The 15,526-nt window shown below is 48.7% G+C and overlaps 1 protein-coding gene across 3 annotated transcripts in view; it reads left to right on the top strand.

Annotated features, from left to right (window-relative positions):
* LOC148480691 (rab GDP dissociation inhibitor beta-like) overlaps positions 1–11,995 on the top strand; it is a 32,360-nt gene extending 20,365 nt beyond the window's left edge. For all 3 annotated transcript variants that reach the window (XM_088453983.1, XM_088453985.1, XM_088453984.1), the window contains 4 exons: positions 706–877; positions 3,314–3,458; positions 9,696–9,750; positions 11,388–11,995. In XM_088453983.1, the coding sequence (XP_088310109.1) occupies positions 706–877; positions 3,314–3,458; positions 9,696–9,750; positions 11,388–11,540 (525 nt within the window). In that variant the 3' untranslated portion in view covers positions 11,541–11,995. The remainder of the gene's footprint in view (positions 1–705; positions 878–3,313; positions 3,459–9,695; positions 9,751–11,387) is intronic.
* Positions 11,996–15,526: the final 3,531 nt, after the last annotated feature.

Raw genomic sequence — 15,526 nt, 5'->3', positions numbered from 1 at the left:
GCATAATATAAATGGGGGCACTACAATGTGGCATACTATAAACTGGGGGCACTACAATGTGGCATAATATGAACTGGGAGTGCTACAATGTGGCATACTATGAATTGGGGGTGCTACAATGTGGCATACTATAAACTGGGGGCACAGCATTGTGGCAAACTGGGGTACTTTAATGTGGCATGCTATAAACTGGGGCACTACAATGTGGCATAATATAAATGGGGGCACTACAATGTGGCATACTATAAACTGGGGGCACTACAATGTGGCATAATATGAACTGGGGTCACTACAATGTGGCATACTATGAACTTGGACAATTTAGTTGCGTAGTATATTCTGGCTACACCGTATGGCATAGTGTGAATTGGGGTCACTGTGTGGCATAATCTGTACTGGCAGCACTACAATGTGGCATATTGTAAACCAGACAGTACTATGAGGAATAACATTACCTGGAGTACTACTGGTTCATAAAATGAACTATAGCACTTCTATGGGGCATAAAATAAATAGCTGATGCGGAGAGAGGTGTCTCGCTACAAGTATTAGGGTGAGGGTCTCTTCAAAATGTTTCTATGAGACCCACAAAATTCTGGCTACACCCCTGCACACACCCCTGAAAAAATCAATCATTTTCATTAAGTTTTTCTCGTTAATTTTGTTACAAATGAAGTCCAAGCGAGGCATTCTCTTGCATTGCAGATCGCTTACTGTAAACAGCTAATCTGTGACCCCAGTTATGTTCCTGATCAAGTGAAGAAGACGGGGCAGGTGATACGGGCTATCTGCATCCTCAGCCATCCAATCAGGAACACGAATGAGTGCACATCCTGCCAAATCATCATCCCCCAGACGCAAGTCAACAGAAAATCAGGTGAGGCCAATTATTCGACTTACTCTAAGTCAGATGGATCTCTTGTCTACGGGGCGCGAGTGTTCGCACATAGCGAATGCGCAAACGAGCATCTCCGTATTTTTGCATATCTTAGTTCTATTCTGAGTCATGCGGAACCTAGACACGTCTGTCTTTGTGTGAAATTGGTCGTTTCGGGGTGGAAACTGGACGGTAACAATGCAACCGCACGGAACCTCCGTGTCTTGTGGGAGTGTCATATGAGAGGGCGTATCAAAACCTCTGTACGATTGTTGTGCGTTCGGGAAAGGGAAGACTGTTTCGGACGGATCTTTTAACCTAACATGGGGCTAAAGGTGATGGTTGCAAAATAGCGTCAAATTAATGGGTGGCGCAACTTTCCGCTTGAAGGCACACAAGCCTTCAGATTAGCATAAAGGCAGAAAATCAGGCTTCCGCAGCTGCCCGCTAATACAATAGGGATGGCCATCGACCATCAATAGTTAACAAATATCGATGTTTTTCTACCTATTGCTGATGGTTTTGCCATCAATGGCAGAGAGACAATGGTTTTCCGCCATCGATGTGGAACCCAATGGGTTTTTTTTTCTGCTCCCCACTGAGTTTAGACACTGGTGGTCTGCTAAGTCCCGCCCTCTTTTTGATTGGCCCGCTGCTTGCCGTGCACCTGGCAGCTGTGGCCATCTAGTGGTGCAAACCATCGATGGTTCACAATAAATGGGTAGTGTACCATCAATTGTTATCACCGATGGTTCCATCAATGGTGACCATCGATGAAAAACCACCGGTGGCCATCCCTATAATACAGCACACTTTGCGTGCGACCCTTAGGCCATAAGGGGCTGATTCAGCCTGCCGATGTTTGCAATCTGCGCTTGCATACAAGACGCAGTACGCGAACCAGTCACTGCGATTGGGAAGCATTTGCTGCCAGTACACAGACGCTCCACAAGCATGAGTGACAGGACATGCCATATGTGGGTGGTGACAGGGGGTTGGTCGATGGTAACAGGGGTGCGGTGGTGCGAACACAGGCGTGTCTGTGCGTCTGAACGCCGTTTCAGGGGCGTGCATTATAAAGACGCAGCGTCAGCATACATGTCACATGGCTGAATAAAACACAGCAGCACTCGCAGTGCTTGCGGTAGGGTATGGCCAACCACAAGTGCTACGTATGGGTCCGATGTCAGCCGATGTTACCGATTGTTTAATACACTTCCTGGAGATGACGTATGTTACTAAGGGAAAGTGGGCGTCTTGTGTCAGGCCGGTGGACGTCTAAATACATACCGCGATCGCACGGCAAAACATAGTGGACGTGCTAATGTCTTGCTAGCGATCGCGGCATTTGCATACTTTTATTGCCAACGACTGCGTGCGAACTCATCCTCGCGAACGGGTCTGAATCAGGCCCTAAGTTTCCAAAATGCTTAAGGCTAGCAACTCCCTACAGAACTCACACTGTATGTCATGCCATAGCTTTATACAGAAGTATCGTGTATTGGCATATTTCATCCAGACTATCACCAATGGCTACATAGGGCCTGATTCAGACCCACTCGCGAGCGGCTGTCCGCTCGCAAGTGGGTCGATGGTGTGCACTGCGCATGCGCACGATGGAGGGAGCTCCGTCGTGCGCATGCACGAGACGCGACGAGCGAAGGACTTTCCTTCGCTCGTTGTGTCTGATCAAAGGGGGCGTGCTGTCGATGTTGATTGACAGCACGCCCCCTTTGGTGGGCGTGCCTGCCAGACGGAGGCGTTCCCAAGGGAACGCCTACCGTCAGAAGCCGGCCCCACTGACATCACTAGTGATGTCAGTGGGAGTGATTTTGGCTCTGATAGAGCCAAAATCACTCCTGGCCTTGCGGTTGAGAAACTCAACCGCAGGCTCCGGCTCGCAGTGGCGATGGTCAAGACCATCGCGACCATCATCCTGCACGCTCGTATATGCTGTGGGTGGTGACCCACAGCTATACGAGCGTCCAGGAGGACGCTCCATATTTATGGAGGTGGGCCCTGATTCAGAGCGAGCGCTCTGGTCAGGGCGTCCGGCTCTGAATCAGGACCTTAGATAGACCAAAACATGCAGCTGCTGAGTTGACTTATCTCAAATAAGGAACTGACAACACGCCACCTTACACTCGCAGTGACACTATTGCTTTGTTGTCAAGAAAAGTAATCCCTTGTAAATATGGAGTTTAGGCATCTGCGCCGTGTACCCCCATTTAATTCGCTTTGCAGAACAGAAATAATAATTGTTGTTTTTGCTAAAGTGTCTTTCGTACATTCCCTAGCAACATGCGTCCAGACTTCCCAGACCCCCACATGGACCAGTCAGGGAAGGAGAGCTTGGGCCCTGCAGAGTGTGGATATATGTGATTATTAATAGTGGTGATTATAACTGCAGGCTGCTGTCTTTCCCCCCCCGCTCAGACATCTATGTGTGTATGGTCTCCTGTTCGCACTGTGTGGCATCAGATGGGAAATACGTCGCTATAATTAGCACAACCGTGGAAACTGAGAATCCTCAGACTGAGATCCAGCCGGCTCTAGAACTCCTGGAACCTGTTGATCAGAAGTGAGTGGAATATGGCATTAGGCCGCCTGTTATATTAGGTTATTATTCTGGACACCAGAGTTTGCAAATATTCCCATGTCCCATCTGCAGAACATGTAACAAGCTATGAAAAGCTTTTATCTGTACAGTAGGTATAATAATATTCATGTTCCAGTTTTACCTGGCATCTAGATGAGTGTTACCAAGTTTGCTTGCAAAGGCTGCTTTGTCCGGAGTGCCCTGGTTTTTCTCTTTGTCCCACAGTCTCTTTCTGTCTTCCAAAAATATCCTGTTCATCAATGTAAATGAATGCACTGAGAGTAAAATTGGTTGTGCGTGGTTTTCTCCTGTACTAGACACAATTAAGCATATTATTCATTGTTGTCAGCTTTTAGATTGCCGGAAATGCCATTCACTGGCCAATCGTTGCCCCCAAGGTAGTAACAGTCCAGACAGTCATGTGACGGGATGTATCAAGCATCGCATTTAGGGGTCTATTTACTAAGCAGTGTTAGGAGACAGATTGAAAAGTAATAAGAAAATTATAAGGTGCCAGCCAATCAGCTCCCAACTGTCATCTCACAGGCTGGGGTATATTTACTAAAGTGCGGGTTTTTAGAAGTGGAGATGTTGCCCAGAGCAACCAATCAGATTCTACTTCACATTTATCTAGCACCTTGTAGAAGATAATAGCTAGTGTCTGATTGGTTGCTATGGGCAACATCTCCACTTCTAAAAACCCGCACTTTAGTAAATATACCCCGCTGTGTTTGAAAAATGACAGTTGGGAGCTGATTGGCTGACACCTTATCACTTTCTTATCACTTTTCACTCTGGGCCTGATTCAGAGCCACTCGTAAGCGGCTGCTCGTTCGCTCCGAGCGATGTTCGCACAACTGCGCATGCGTATGGGTCGTAATGCACATGAGCCAACCAGTCATTGTGGTCGGAAATCGTGCGCTCGTAAAACAGCGAGAGGCTGCTAATTTGAGTGACAGAATGAGGCGTTTGTGGGTGGTAACAGGGGAAGGTGCTTGAAAACGGGGTGTGGAGATCCGAACGCAGGCGTGTCTAACGGTCAAAACGGTGTTTTATGGGAGTGCATAATTAGTAAAGGAGTGTCATCGACCACGTCACTTGGTTGTCTTTTAGCCTGAACTGCTCGCAGTGATAGCGGGAAGTAAATCCTGCCACAAGCACTGCGAGCAGTTCAGACGCCTTTCGATGTTCCCGATTAATCTAATAAATACAGGAGATGACGTATGATGCGAACGGCAAAGGGGCGTCTTTACAAAATAGCGAGCGCATTTTTCGAACACTCGCTCAGACATAGAGGCGTCAACAGACCGCAAAGAGCGAGCGCTCAATTTAAATATCCGGCCCCTTTTTCAGAACGACCGTCCGCAAATAGCGTCCGGCTCTGAATCAGGCCCTCTGTCTCCTAACACTGCTTAGTAAATAGACCCCTTTGAATGCAGTACATCCCGCCACTTACCGCATGCATATCTGCCCGTATGCATGTGCAATGGCATTTACAGTAAAACAGCAAAGGACAGCACTTCCGGTAAGCCGTCCTTTGCGGTGTGTAGACTTATGGGTTTATGACATAGGAGTCAACATGCGCGAGCGAACGGGGACCCAATGAGGAATCCTATTGGCTCCCTCTCAGAGAATTATCCAAAAAGAAGCCCATAGATGGCGTTGCCTGTCGTTTGTAAGATCCACAGGGTTTTGCTTTCTAGTGCTTGATAGTTGATACAGATGGTAAATGCAGTCAAACCTCCGCAAACGGCGATGGCATGTAGTACTACGCTGCATTGCTGGACATTATTATTCTTATGTTGATTTAGGGTTTAGCAGGCAAGTGTGGTCTAAAGCTAGGTACACACTAAGGGCCTGATTCAGAGCCGCTCGTAAGCGGCCGCTCGTTCGCACTGAGCGATGTTCGCACAACTGCGCATGTGTACGGTTTGTAATACGCACGCGCGAACCAGTCAGTGCAGCCGAAAATCGTTTGTTCGCTATATAGTGAATGCCTGCTACTTTGAGTGACAGGAGGAGGCGTATGTGGGTGGTAACAGGGGAAGGTGCTTGAAAACGGGGAGTGGAGATCAGAACGCAGGCGTGCTTAAAGGTCAAAAGGTGTGCATAATTAATACAGCAGCGTCATTGACCACGTTACTTGGTTATTTTATAGTCAGAACTGCTCGCAATATAGTGGTAGGAAAAACCAACCACAAGAATAGCGAGCAGTTCATACGCTGTTCGATTAATCTAATAAATAGCAGACATGACGTATGGTGCGAGCGGCAAGGGGGCGTATTTTTCAAAATTTCGACCGCAAGTTTTGCTCGCTCGTTCAGACTTAGAGGCGTGAACAGACCGCAATGAGCGAACGGTTCATTTGAATAACCACCCCTTGTTTTTGAACGAACGACCGCAAATAGCGAGCGGCTCTGAATGAGGTCCTAAATGATATATTGTCTGCGATGATCAGATGGGAAAATGCCATGGATGGTGCAATATGGTTGCATTATACATGTAACAATATATATTGCACAGTCGTACAGCGGATCATGCAGTTTGAACGTTGGTGCAATATATTGTTACATCGCGTCTGGGTCACCTGGTCATTCAGGTGTGTACCCAGCTTTAGACGGAATCAGTATGTAATACCACCGGCAGCATGCCTCTAATCCCTACAGCGGAAGCCCGGTAGGGGTGAAGATTACGATCGTTAATTTGGGTAAGTATCGCTAACCCAACTCCCTACCCTAACCCTCCTTTAGGGGTGCCTAACCCAGACCTCCCCCCAAAGTGCCTAACCCCCCTCTAAGTGCCTAAACCTAACCCCCCCTTCCCCGCAGCCTAACCCTAAGTCTCCTGGGGGGGGTGCCTAACCCTAACCTCCCCCCGGGGGTGCCTAACCCTAACCCCCTCTTCCCCTAGCCTAACCCTCCCGGGGGGGGGTGCCTACCCCTAACCTCCCCCCCAAGTGCCTAAACCTAACCCCCCCTTCCCTGCAGCCTAAACCTAAGTCTCCCCGGAGGGTGCCTAACCCTAACCCCCCCTTCCCTGCAGCCTAAACCTAAGTCTCCCCGGGGGGTGCCTAACCCTAACCCCCCCCTTCCCCTAGCCTAAACCTAACCCTCCAGGGGGGGTGCCTAACCCTAAGTGCCCCCGGGAGCCCTAAAACCTAACCCTCTCCCCCCTGAGGCTGTCCACGCTCGGCATCCGGCTTATCTTCATTCGTTATGCCGGGCGTCGGGCTCCCGTCTTAGGTCTAATGACAGACATTGGGATTTCGACACCTGTCATTAGTACCTTGCCGGGATTAGACAGTCGGGAAACAGGAGGTCGGCATTTCGACCGTCGGCTTCCTGACTGCATCCTCTTTAGACAGCCCTGAGTACTATTTAAATATTCCAGCCTCCCCTACCTCTCTCACATACAATGGGCAGCAAGAAAGCTTTATTCTGGCCAAATTCCTGAGAATAATATAAATATGTGTTTTGTTTTTTTGTTTCTGAGATGTTCATAAAAAGGTTATAACTAACGGGGGCACTGAGAGGCAAGCCGGGCCCTGGGGAAGGTGGCATGGCCTAATGGCGGGAGGCATGGCCTAATGGCGGGAGGTGCGGCCTAACGGCAGGAGACGTGGCCATGCCCCCTTAGGAGTAAAAAAAAATAAAAAATGATTCTTGTAGCTGTGCTGCGAGCTGAGGAGAGGGGCGCTGTACTTACCTAAACCTGTCGGGATTCTGACTGTTGGGATGCCACTGTTGGTATTTTGGCCCTGATTCAGACCCGCTCGCAGGTCTGAAGGGCGGTTTTTTTTTGTTGTTGACCGGCCTTCTGGCCGCTCGCTAAGCTGTGGGTGACCACCCACAGCTTTAGCAAGCGGCCAGGTGATGGTCACAATGGTCCCGACCATCGGGCTTGTGACGAGACCCTTGTGGTAGGGTCTCATCTGCCGCAAGCCCCAGTGAGCTTCCGGCTCTAATAGAGCCGGAAGCTCACTACTCGTGATGTCAGTAGGGCCGCCCCCAAATGGCAGGCGTTCCTTCGGGAAAGCTTCCGTTTGGCAAGCCACCCCCCTCCCGACCCACCTACAAAACGGGGCGAGCTGTCGATCAACATCGACAGCCACCCCGTTTGTAGCGAGCCCCGGAGCGAGTGAATTTCTCACTTGCTCCGGGGCTCGCGCACGCGCAGTTCGCACGCCGCGGGGGCGCACTGCTCGGCCATCGACCCACTTGCGAGCGGGTCTGAATCAGGCCCTTTGACTGCCGGCATCTCGACCCCTGGTATCCCGTACCCAACCATTTCTGACAAGTATTATTAATAATAATTATAATAATAGTAATAATATTTTTACTATTTTTTTCAAACAAGGAACAAGACACCAGCTGAATAACAGGGCATCTGAAAGGGAAAGATTTCTAATATGAAATAAATAAAGGACACACTTATTGAAAAAAAAACAGCTTTCCAGAAAGTTAAAACCATTAAGATCGTCATCCGCACTAATATCTTTTTATATAATTTGTACATCATGCTCCACATCACGGATAAAACATTCTGGATAATTAATCCCATACCTGTACTTATATCGATTGGATTTCAATTTTAGGCATTTTTATAAATTGGTGTCAACCATTATATTTGGCACATGACCTGCAAGGCGGAGATTATGACATCTGCATTGGCAGGCATTAGCCCGGATTAGGATTGCCCGGCTCTCTTCCCAAGAGTTAACCCTTTCAGTACTTGAAGGAAGTTACCACAAGCTCATGGGTGTAAAGCTGTAAAATTGTAGAATTAAAGTTGTTTTTTTTTTATTCTTTTGCAACTGCGAAGTGGACGGTAAATTTCCTAGAACCTGAGCGGAATGCAGGAAATACAGTTGTGATGAGTCACAATTCCTGGTGTGAGCTGATGTTACACTTCTGGCAATGAGATTGTGTAACCTTCACAGGGTGGCAGGAGGGGGTGAAACATCAAAAACGACCCACAGAGTCGGTCTCTGCCCAGAAGGTCGCCATGTTATCACAAGATGGGAAGTAGGGCAAGGGCACAATATTAAAGTTGTTCAAATCTTTTTCTTTCCCACTTGTATACATTTACAGGCAGTTTCAATAAGACTTATTTATTTAATACAGTAAACTGGGCAGAATCTATTAAGCGTGAGGTCCCGTAGGAGACTGGCGTGATGTGTCTCAGCGGCATGTTATGGTACCAAGGCATTGCTAAGAGATCGGGTTTTTTTTTTTTGCTCGCGAGTCAGAATATGGATGTTATTTTAATATATGAAGGGGCTGATTGAGATCTGGACATAAACACATTTTCTGGTGCAAATTGTACCTTTTTGTACTGCACTATGCAGGCCCTGACGCGTTTTGCGATTACGCCTCTTTATGTTGAGAGAGGCCGAAATGAGGATGCAAACCAATGCAGACCCCAACAAAAACCTGTCAGGGGGTGTGTTACTTACGGGTGCTCAACCCACTATTCCAAATACGCACTGATGAGCATGACAGTCGGCAGCCGCTTCTCATTGGCTGAGAGTTTGTTATTTATTAATAATAGTGGCCAGTCACACTCAGACAGTCTTATGTATATGACTAGTAAAGAGTCACCTCAGTCTGCCCTTGGTTCTGCCCCGCCCCTGCTCTGTCCAGCCCTGCCCCCTCTCTATCAACTGCTCCAATCCCATCCAACAGCCACCCCCTGCGCACGTGCGCTCAGTCTCGCATCTCCCTGCTCCTCTTTTCTCCTGTACTATAGCTGCCACTTAGAGCTGTGAGGCCGGGACAGGGCCTCCCTTCTGCTCTATGGCAGATATATACATATAAAGAGATTATTATATTCTAGATTTACTAAAATATATTGCACTATTTTGCCCCTCCCCCCTATTTATTTCCATTACCTGTCATATCTTTGTTCAGCATATGTAGGCAGATGTGAAAGGCTGCTCTGCTCAGGGGGCAGCACCAAATGTATTATGTGTATTTTACTTTATTTTTGTTGCAAATCTTCTTTTGTATTTTTACTCTCGTGTCCATAGCAACCACCACTTTTTTTTTGCAGTAAAACAGTAGGGGATTGTATTGGATAACTGGCATAAATATGTAGGGTGTGCAATTACTAATATAGGGTCTATTCACTCCCAATGTCTAGGTCATTATTGTGCTTAGTTGTGTTTATATTAACGGTCACAACAGCTAACAAAAAATGTTATGTTTAATTTTCTCTAAGATTTGTGGCCATTACGGACCAGTACATCCCGAAACACGATGGAACAAAAAGCCAGGTAAGGAGAGAAGCCAGCGCCATATAACTTGTACTTTGATATTACATATGAGCGTCAGCCGGATAAAAGTGCTTTGGGATGAGCCCCCCAAAACCGTATCCCCCCTGTCACATACACAATTGCTTGTTGAACTGACTTCGTATTGACTTATTCATATTGTGTTTCACAGCAGCAGATAACTTTGGTTATTGGTATTTTGTCCTTGAAATTCCAGACCATAGGCACCGATCAAGGTTGTACATGAGTAGTGCAAACTTGTCACACTTGCACAGGGTCAAGGGGTGTTCGACCAGTGCGGTCGAACAGGGGCGCCACCGCATAGAGGGCGCACCCCTCTCCAACATCCCGATTTCAGCGGGACAGTACTGTCCCGCTATTCCACCTATGGGCCGAAGTGGCCTGTGGGTGGTCAAATCGGGAGGTCGGGGACCCCCACTGCCGCAGCTGTGCGGCGGTGCCGGACCCCGGAGTAGCTGAATGGATGCTGCGCGCAGTGCTGGGAGATGGCTGGGGGAAGCCCAGCTAGTGACGGAGTGCCCGGCTTACCCCCAGCATGATGTAATTTGGAGGCGTGCCATGCGGACACGCCGCCAAATAACATCACTTAGGGGGCGTGGACTATGGTAATTAGGCCCCACGCCCATTTCTGTTCGCACACGGCTACGCCGCGCAGTACTATAGGGCGCTATTAACAGAGGCAGCACAGTGTGCTCCGACCCCAGGAGCCGGCCTTGCATTTGCATACATTTATAAATACTTATAGCAAACCCCAGTAACCCATAGAACTGGTTATGTTTGCCAATACGTGGTTGTCACCAGGATTTAAGGGAGATGTATTACTTGTACTCTTTATAAGTAGTGATAATTAACAGGTGATGGATGGCACAATTGGATACAAGTAAATACAGACTGAGATGGACAGGCAGGGCAGTTCAGAGATCAGCTGGGCCAGAGTACCTGGAGGGCGTGGCAAATCCAGGTCTGGCCACGCCCCCACATAATTTAAATATACTATGCAAACAGGGGATATTTGTCCCTTTCAGTAGCTGGAGCAGGCCCCCGCCCAGGGCTGTAACTAGGGTAGTGCGACCAGTGCCAGGGCACAGGGCACCGCAGGGCATGGGGCGCTGTTTGGGCCTGTTAATTTTCCTGTTTATTATCATTCTCACTTGTAGCTTCCTCTTCTTTTATCCCCAGCATCTTCTGGCCTCTCCTATCTCTTCCCTGGCCCTTCCCCATGAGGCCATGGCCCTTTTTCGGGTGCGTTTCTTATGTACCTATTTGAAAAATAACGGGGGGGGTGCGCTAATGCTCTTTCTGGCACAGGGCACCAAAAAGTCTAGTTACAGCTCTGCCCTTGCCGGTGCCCTCCCACAAGCCCGGGTCCAGATACACAGTACCCACTCCCCCCCTTTCGGTACCCCTGTGGACAGGAAAAGAATGTAGCACAAAGCAATGTCGATTGGATTCCAAATTCCTAAACCTCATGGGTGGCAGGAAGAGAAAGTTTAGAGAAACATAAAATATTTTACATTGTCCAACTTGTATGGTGATAACAACACTTCCATAATATAACGTGCCCAGACACCTGTATACCCTCCAATTACTGCTAAGGGTATTCATTTGTCTTTTTGCAGATTTTTATCTCCCGATCATATGACGCCACCACTCACTTTGAGACCACCTGTGATGACATTAAAGACCTCTTCAAAAGAATGACAGGCACCACTTTGGATTTCAAAGACATGTGGACCGCGTTCTCAGAGACGGACAAAGAGGACGCAAAGTGACTTTCATTCCATCGATATTACATTTGAATATTAACGTTTGTATTTTTTTTTACTGCCTTTGTTGGACTCCATCTTGGATATTGTAAATGTTTTCCTTGCTTTCAGGACAGTTTCAAGTATTTTTTTTACATAGCTAATCTGCTGCCGTGCGTCATACAGACGTTTTGGCCATCTTCAGGTGATGTAAAACTATGGGCGAGATGTACTGAACCTACTCAAGAGGTCAAGAGTGGGTTTTGCCCACACCAACCAATCAGATTCTAGCTATCATTTTATAGAATGTATTAAATGAATGATAAGTAGAAGCTGATTGGTTGCTATGGGCAACACCTCCGGTTGTCCTCTACAGAAGGTTGTTTGATACATGACCCCAGAGGTCACGGCCTGCTAAGATGGATGGAGGTCATACCTGTAGCCTGACTAAGCTGATATAATAAACCAGTGCTATAAACTTAGGAGCTGCATCTATTGCTTGAACGCACACCTGCAACTTTCTGCAAATGCCCTTCCCTGGGGTAACGCCGTGCGTGTGAATGTGCAAGAACTTTTGCCCATAAGGTGGACCCATCTCCGCGCGCCCTCTTAGCCACCTCGCTGTAACTGCCAAGAAACGCCCGATACATTTTCAAGACATTTCTGAGACGGTGCGTCTCAATCGCAACTGCGACTCTCTGCGCACGGACCCTGGACCCATGGGCAAGGCGACTCATGAGCAGTATAAAAAAATTGATCAACTGCGCAAACAACAATATTGCGTCCGACTATTCGTTAGGAGGGGAGTACCAGAGGGACTGCACTATAGTCCCGATTCACAGGGCGGATGAAATGCTGATGTTCCCGGCGTTGAGCGATTACTTTTGTACCACGCATGAGTCAGAGTCGTACTGAGCGTACGTCAAGTATCATTATCCACGGCGGTCGCTGTGAGGACTGGACGCAGAGTGATTGACAGCCAGGGGGCGTTTGTGGAAGGTAATGGGTGGAGGGGAGGCAAATGAAACGCAGGCGTGTTGCGGCCATTTTGGGGGCGTGTCTGTGACTGCAAACTCGTACGCAGTGGTTAAGGTTCCGACGGCTTATTTGACACGGACATTCTGAGTGCCCATAGGATGTTCAGAGCATCGATGCTAGCACCGATGTGCAGCCGATGGTGCATCTGGATAGGCATGTAGTGGACTTGAAGTGCCATTAGAGGGCATCTCAATACAAAGCAGCTGAGGCATTTGTATATTTTCGCACATCTTCCCCAAGGTCACGGGTTCGCGGTCACGGGTTTGCGGTCGCGACAGGATCCGCATCCACCTCTAAAACAGGCCATATATTCTGACGTTTTACATTAAAATCAGGGGCGTATTTATAATGGGTACACACGGGCCCGCACACCCTGCACCCATATTATCTAGAACTTGCCTCTCCGAGGTCCCACGTTGGGTTTCTCAGCGCTGCTCAAAACGCCAGAAAATGTCCGCTGTGGAAATTTTCCCTGAGTTTTGCGCATGCGCTGTATAGAAAATTGCCGGGAAAATGGCTGCTGCGCCATTTTCATGGAGATCTGAGCATGCGCAGTAGACTGTGGGCACACTCTAGTGCCCAGAGTCTACTGATTCTGCGGTTGCCGGTCAGTCAGCTGCCGGCCGCCAGGGTGAGAGGAGGGGGCCCATGACGGGGAATACACACGGGCCCCCTCCTCTCTAAAGAGACCCCTGATTAAAATAAGAACTTTTAATCAAGTTATCACTATGAAGCTGCAAACTAAAAGCCGCCACTTCTCCCTTTCAAAGCCGCATTATTTTACAGCGATTTTGTTAGTGTATTGCAACAAGCTGCAGCTGCTGGTATTTGCAGAGTAAAAAAGACATGGGACCTAATTTGTGGCTAATTTGGCTCCTTAGACCAGCAAAGAAAGATAGCCGGAGAATTTATATTTTATCAAATTATGGCCCTGATTCAGACCCGCTCGCGGCCGCTGGCTGCTCGCAGGGTCTGTGGGCGTTTTTTTTTTCTCCTGCCACTCGCAAAGCTGTGGGAGACCTCCCACAGCTTGTGCGAGCGGCCTGGAGACCGTCGCGATTATTTATTTTTATTTATTTATTATCAGTTATTTATATAGCGCACACATATTCCGCAGCGCTTTACAGAGAATATTTGGCCATTCACATCAGTCCCTGCCCCAGTGGAGCTTACAATCTATGATTATCTCGACCATCGGCCTTACGACAAGACCGTGTGGTAGGGTCTAGGCTGCTGCAAGGCCAGGTGGACTTCCTGCTCTAATAGAGCAGAATGTCCACTACTGACATCAGTAGTGGTGTCAGTAACCCCTTCTATAAACGCCAGGCGTTCCTAAGGGAGCACCTGCGTTTGTGCAGCCACCCCCCTACCCACCTACAAAACGGGGCGAGCTCTCACTCACCATCGACAGCCGCCCCATCTTGTAGCGAGCCCCGTAGCAACGAACTGCAGTCGCTCAGCGGGACTCACACATGCGCACTCCGGACGCGGCACATGCGCAGTGGCCACACATCGAGCCGCTTACGAGCACTGTGCGCTCGCAAGCGGCTCTGAATCAGTCCCAATGTTTTTTTGTCCCTTAATTACTTAGACCAAATTAAATCCAAATAAAGTGTCAGGTACACAATTAAAAATGTCTTTTTAATAATTGTTTCCTTTTTTTAATTTCCTTTTAACAAAAACACTAACATTATTTTAATTACAACTAATTTAGGGCCTGATTCAGAGCCAGACGCTCTGACCAGAGCGCTCGCTCTGAATCAGGGTCCTCCTACATTAAAATGGAGCGGCCTCTTGGACGGGTCACCGACAGCTATGCGAGCGTCCATGATGATGGTCGCGATGGTCTTGACAAATTTGTCACTCACACTCTGGGCCTGATTCAGAGCCGGACGCTCTGACCAGAGCACTCGCTCTGAATCAGGGCCGTCCTAGTTAAATTTGGAGCGGCCTTTTGGACGATCGCATAGCTGTGGGTTACCACCCACAGCTTATGCGAGCGTCCATGATGATGGTCGCGATGGTCTTGACCATCGCGACCATCGGGCTTGCGACGGAGACCCTGCGGTAGGGTCTCGCTGCCGCAAGCCCTGGAGTGATTTGGGCTCTATCAGAGCCAAAATCACTCCCACTGACATCACTACTGATGTCAGTGGGGCCGGCTTCAGATGGTAGGCGTTCCTATGGGAACACCTCCGTCTGGCAGCCATGCCCCTGACACGCCCACCAAAGGGGGCGTGCTGTCAATCAACATCGACAGCACGCCCCCTTTGGTGCGAGACCCGGAGCGACGGCTACCCCGTCGCTAGCCGGGTCTCGCGCATGCGCAGTAGGGCACCATCGATCCGCTTGCGAGCGTCCTGCGCTCGTGAGCGGGTCTGAATCAGGCCCTGTATGCTATGTCGATAAATACGCAGTTGCCGATGCTTTTATTACAGCGCATGAGTCCCGGTGCCTCTACAAATGAGCGGCGGCATTAGCGTACATCAGGCCCTTAGATGTCAAGTTTACTATTAAATTGGCTTGCTGAAGCAAAATAGACCTAAATGGTAAATATAAACGGTATCCTAGGCTATGGACGATTGCTGGTCGGGTACATTCTCTAACAGAGGGATCTAGGGCCTGATTCAAAGCCGCTCATAAGCGACCGCTCGTTCGCTCCGAGCGATGTTCGCACAACTGCGCATGCGTATGGGTCGTAATGCGCATGCGCCAACCAGTCAGTGCGGTCGGAAATCGAGCGCTCGCAAAATAGCGAGTGCCTGCTAATTTGAGTGACAGGATGAGGCGTTTGTGGGTGGTAACAGGGGAAGGTGCTTGAAAACGGGGAGTGGTGATCCGAACGCAGGCGTGCCAAACGGTCAAAACGGGCGTTTTAAGGGTGTGCATAATTAACAAAGCAGCGTCTTCGACCACATCACTTGGTTGTCTTTTAGCCAGAACTGCTCGCATGATTGCGGTAGGAAAATCCTACC

The sequence above is a fragment of the Taudactylus pleione genome, unplaced genomic scaffold (genome assembly GCF_031769625.1).
Source record: "Taudactylus pleione unplaced genomic scaffold, aTauple2 ptg000607l, whole genome shotgun sequence".
Classification (NCBI taxonomy): Eukaryota; Metazoa; Chordata; class Amphibia; order Anura; family Myobatrachidae; genus Taudactylus; species Taudactylus pleione.
This window is presented reverse-complemented; position numbering and strand designations above follow the sequence as displayed.